Here is a 4,193-nt window from a genome sequence, read left to right as displayed (position 1 = left end):
ATTTTGCGGACTCTTCCGCGTTTATCAAAGTTGCCCTTCAATCTAGTAAGAAGGTGTTGGTGCATTGTGTGCAGGGCATTAGCCGCTCTGCAGCTTTGGTGCTGGCGTATCTTGTCTCTGTGGAGAAGATTGAAGTTAGAAAAGCCGCTAGATTGGTGAGGAGTAACCGAGAAATATTGCCCAACGATGGGTTTTTGGAACAGTTGTGTAATTTAGATGGAAAAAGGCAATAGATCTTGCTCAAGTTGAGGCAAAAATTCTCTTGAATGGAAAATCTATTGACATGCTTAACTGTATAAAAATTTACATTCAGCAATAATAATTACTTGCGTATTTATTCGTAACTGAAAGATCTTCGATGGGGTTAGTATTGCATATTTGTCAATTTACACAAACAAGATTTTTTTTAAAAGGCAGTTTGATTCAGAAATTATGAAATATTGCTAATGACTAGAAGTCCCCGAGAGAAAATTATGCGTGATTTTTGCTAGATTAATGAAAATGAAATGAAAAACCGTGATTGATTAAAAAAGAATTGAAATGTAAGATACATCGGTCATCATGTAAGGACTAAGATCTGTTTTAACCAAGGTAGTTTTGCAAATCCTGTTTGCATGAATATAGTTGGGGAAACTGTTACATGTAATACAAATTAGGCATGACTGTTTTACCAAGCACCTAAACAGAATAGGCGGTCACTCAAACAGAGGTGAATTGGTTTTTTACACTTTGCCATTATGGTACGGCTTTTCTAGAAAAATAAATTCCCCTTTCATATAAAATTAGTCACGAACTCAGGATTTAATTACTTCTTATTGAAGTCCCGGAGAGTGCTGGAATGTTTATGAATTCGTCCCTGCACCCTACAAACATTTGCCCAATATGTACGATGGCCAAATGACTACAGAACGTATTCTGAGAGGTTCAGGACCTACTTATAAGAAGATGAATTCAACAGTGGTGGACTCTCTCTATTCTGAACACTCAAGGAACCAAACAAAAGTGTCCAGATTATGGAGGTGCTCATTATAGAGGAAGACTGGATAATGCGTATGTATTCACCGGGGCCATTAAAATGTGTTCAGAATATTGGGGTGTTCACATTATTAGAGAGTGTTAAGATTGAGGGAGTCCACTGTATATGGTGCCTCTCATGGTCTAATATCTACCTGTTTTTGCCAAATGCTTCCCTGAACTTAGTGTTTAAATAGGGGAAGTTAATTTATTGGTTACTTGTGTTCACTTTTTTTTTCGTGTATTTTGTTTGCTCATTTTTCTAATGAAATTTGATCTCTGTATATAATGGGTTGAATAAAAGCAAAGCCATATCTTACAACAGTAAGCAAAACATACTCACTTAGTTTTTACACCTTTTCACACTTAATTTTCTAATTTCAGACATTCCAAAAAACACTCCTGAGTACGAAAATGATCGAACCTTTTCCACAAAATCTAGTGACTCATGCAACTTGACGTAGAATTCTTTAAAAGAGTTATAAATATGTCCTCCATAATCGATGAACTAAAAAGGATTTGCCTCCATCAAACTAGCGATTACTTCACCTGGACGGTCAATCACTGCGACGAAGTATATCCAGGAATCCTCGTTGGCAACTGTTATTCCGCTGAAAACATAGAAAAACTGAAAAAGTTAAACGTCGGCTATGTCCTAAACGCCGCCTATGGATCAGATGTCCACCTGGGTACAGCAGAAGTTTTACCTGCCGAAACCTATGCTAGAGCTGGAATTGCTTTTCTTGGTATACCGGCCATAGATATGGTGTCCTATCCTATCCAGAACCATTTTAGACAGGCTTCGGATTTCATAGGTGCAGCCCTGCAATCTGGTAAAAAGGTTTTGGTGCACTGTATGCAAGGAATTAGTCGATCAGCAGCATTAGTTATCGCTTATTTGATTGAGGAAAAAGGCATGGACGTACTGGAAGCTACCAGAACAGTGCGAAGGTGTCGACAGATACGTCCCAATGATGGATTTCTTCGACAACTTTGTATTTTAGATGAAGCATGCAATAAAGCTACTTCGTGCTGATCAGTTACGTATATTAGGCGAGTTTTGTTTTCCTTTAGAGTTCTCACTTCATACGCTGTTTCATTATTTTTTTTGTTTTAATCGACCAAACTCGCGCAAAATGAGTGACTTCAGAAATCACGCTTGAAAAATTTTCTCCAACTCTCCATTTCCTTAAAAAAATAAATAAATAAATAAATAAATATATAAATCTTTCTTAGCTCAAAATATTTCATCTATAATTCATTCAGAACACCAAATGTTATTTAAGGAAAAAAAAAAAAAAACAATAGGGTAACGGCAGCAGTAACAGACAGTCATAGGTTTTGATTTAAATAAGAATTTAGGCGGTTAAACTGATGTTGCTGTGGCCCATGAATATGGTGCAACCATCTATTTTTATCAGAGTGAATTTTATGAACCAGTTGGTACTTACAAGGCAGTGGTGGAAGGTTCTGAACAGCCACCACAAAGTTAGCTGGTGTTTCATGTTCATTTGAATTAAATAAGGCTTTAGTTCTAAAAATAAAGAACTTTTGCACATATTGAAGAGAAAGGAAATTTTGCCCATTATTCATCCTTTCCTCATCCTATCTGTTACTGGGCTATCATCAGAATTGTCGGTGTCTGTTACTGGAGGTCGGACCTTTTTTCGAAATCGAGCAAATAAAAATAGAATTAACTCATTCAGAAGACCCAGAAGCAGCCAAACGTTAGATGAGATGTAGTTGCACGAGAGAAAAATAGTTTCAAAAGTCTAAATACATTAAAAGGCTCAGAAAATGAGTTAACCTGAGAGCGATGTCTTAAGCATGACTGTTACTGGTGCAGTTACCCTAGTATTTAATGATACAAATGATATTTGGTAAAACAAAGCATGAAAAAGTTTAATAAGTTTGTGTTAAGTTTAATAATTTAAAGTATGATAACTTTGAAAGTAAAGAAACTTTCAAAAAGCAGGAATTTCGTTCAAAAATATTTCGCTGCTATTTGTGCGGAATATTATTTCAAGGAATTTTGAAGATAAACTTTGTTATTTGCGAAGCGTGCGGCCACAGAGCACGTAGCCTAACTTTGCCCACCGAGCCTAGATGTCCTTTTGGCTTAGCGGTAAAGCACTGTGTTAGCACCCCGAAGGTCCGAGAAACCATCGATTACCATCCACATCCGTACGCCATATATTGGTGACCCAGACGTGCGTGAGCAAAGTTTTGTTACGTGCTCTCTGACCGGACACCAAATTTGTTCACTTAGTTGTTTTTGAGAAATTTTAAAATTCTTTGTTCTGAGCAGTGAAAAGAAATGAAAAAATTGTTCATGCGAATAATGAAAGAAAGAAAAAAAAAGATGTGTAACTATAGCATTCATCCTTCATTCGTCTGAATGCAAGAAAAGTTTTCGTATTTCATTTACAGTTTCCTATCTATTATGGGAAATGATTTTACGATGTTTCGAAACAAACCTGAATGTTTTTCTTGGCACAATTAATAATCATTTAATTTCTAAACCTTCTCGAAAGAATATTGCTTTTCTATAAAATGTAATTTTGATTTTTTTTTTGTTTATTTTGCTTTTTAAACTTTAATTAATTTAATTTTTCTCCTTAGATTCTTTCATTTAAGTTTTTTTTTTTTTTTTTTTTTTTTGAGCTAAATATTATTTACCAAGTGTGCAATGAAATTTAGTTTTTCGGAGCGCAATATGAAACAATTGTAAAATTGTTTTAATGATAAAAGAATAATGATAGTGAAGTTCTATAATGGTTCCCTAATTTATTGTAACTAAGAAAATGACAGCTGTATGGTTAAATGTACAATCTACTGTGGAGGTTGTTTTTTTGTAATTGGTACATGAGTTTCATTAACAAAACACGTATCATTATTAATGAACACGAAACTTATTTGATGAAACGACTTAAAATAAAAATTTTACAACACGAATTTGTCTTTTTAGAACAAATTTATTACTTCTTTTTAGAACAATTTCACCGCTTTTTATTTACAAAAATTACTTAAAAAAAAAAAAAAAACTCTCGAAACATACAAAACGATAAAAATATTCTCAAGCTATAATAAATTCTCTTTCAAGAACTGGACGAACAAACTAATAATTGAAAAGGAACGGAATTGATCCGATGATTTACACTAAGCTGTGGTCACGAACT

The 4,193-nt window shown here is 34.4% G+C and overlaps 1 protein-coding gene across 1 annotated transcript; it reads left to right on the top strand.

Moving 5' to 3' along the window:
• The first annotated feature begins 1,501 nt into the window (after window positions 1-1,501).
• Window positions 1,502-2,050, top strand: LOC129220770 (dual specificity protein phosphatase 3-like). Its single transcript, XM_054855199.1, has one exon. It carries the CDS (start codon window positions 1,502-1,504, stop codon window positions 2,048-2,050), a length of 549 nt encoding a protein of 182 aa, XP_054711174.1.
• The last annotated feature ends 2,143 nt before the right edge of the window (window positions 2,051-4,193 follow it).

Source organism: Uloborus diversus, chromosome 4, assembly GCF_026930045.1.
Source record: "Uloborus diversus isolate 005 chromosome 4, Udiv.v.3.1, whole genome shotgun sequence".
Lineage (NCBI taxonomy): Eukaryota > Metazoa > Arthropoda > Arachnida > Araneae > Uloboridae > Uloborus > Uloborus diversus.
Note: the sequence above shows the minus strand (reverse complement) of the source record. Positions and strands in the feature narration are given on the sequence as shown.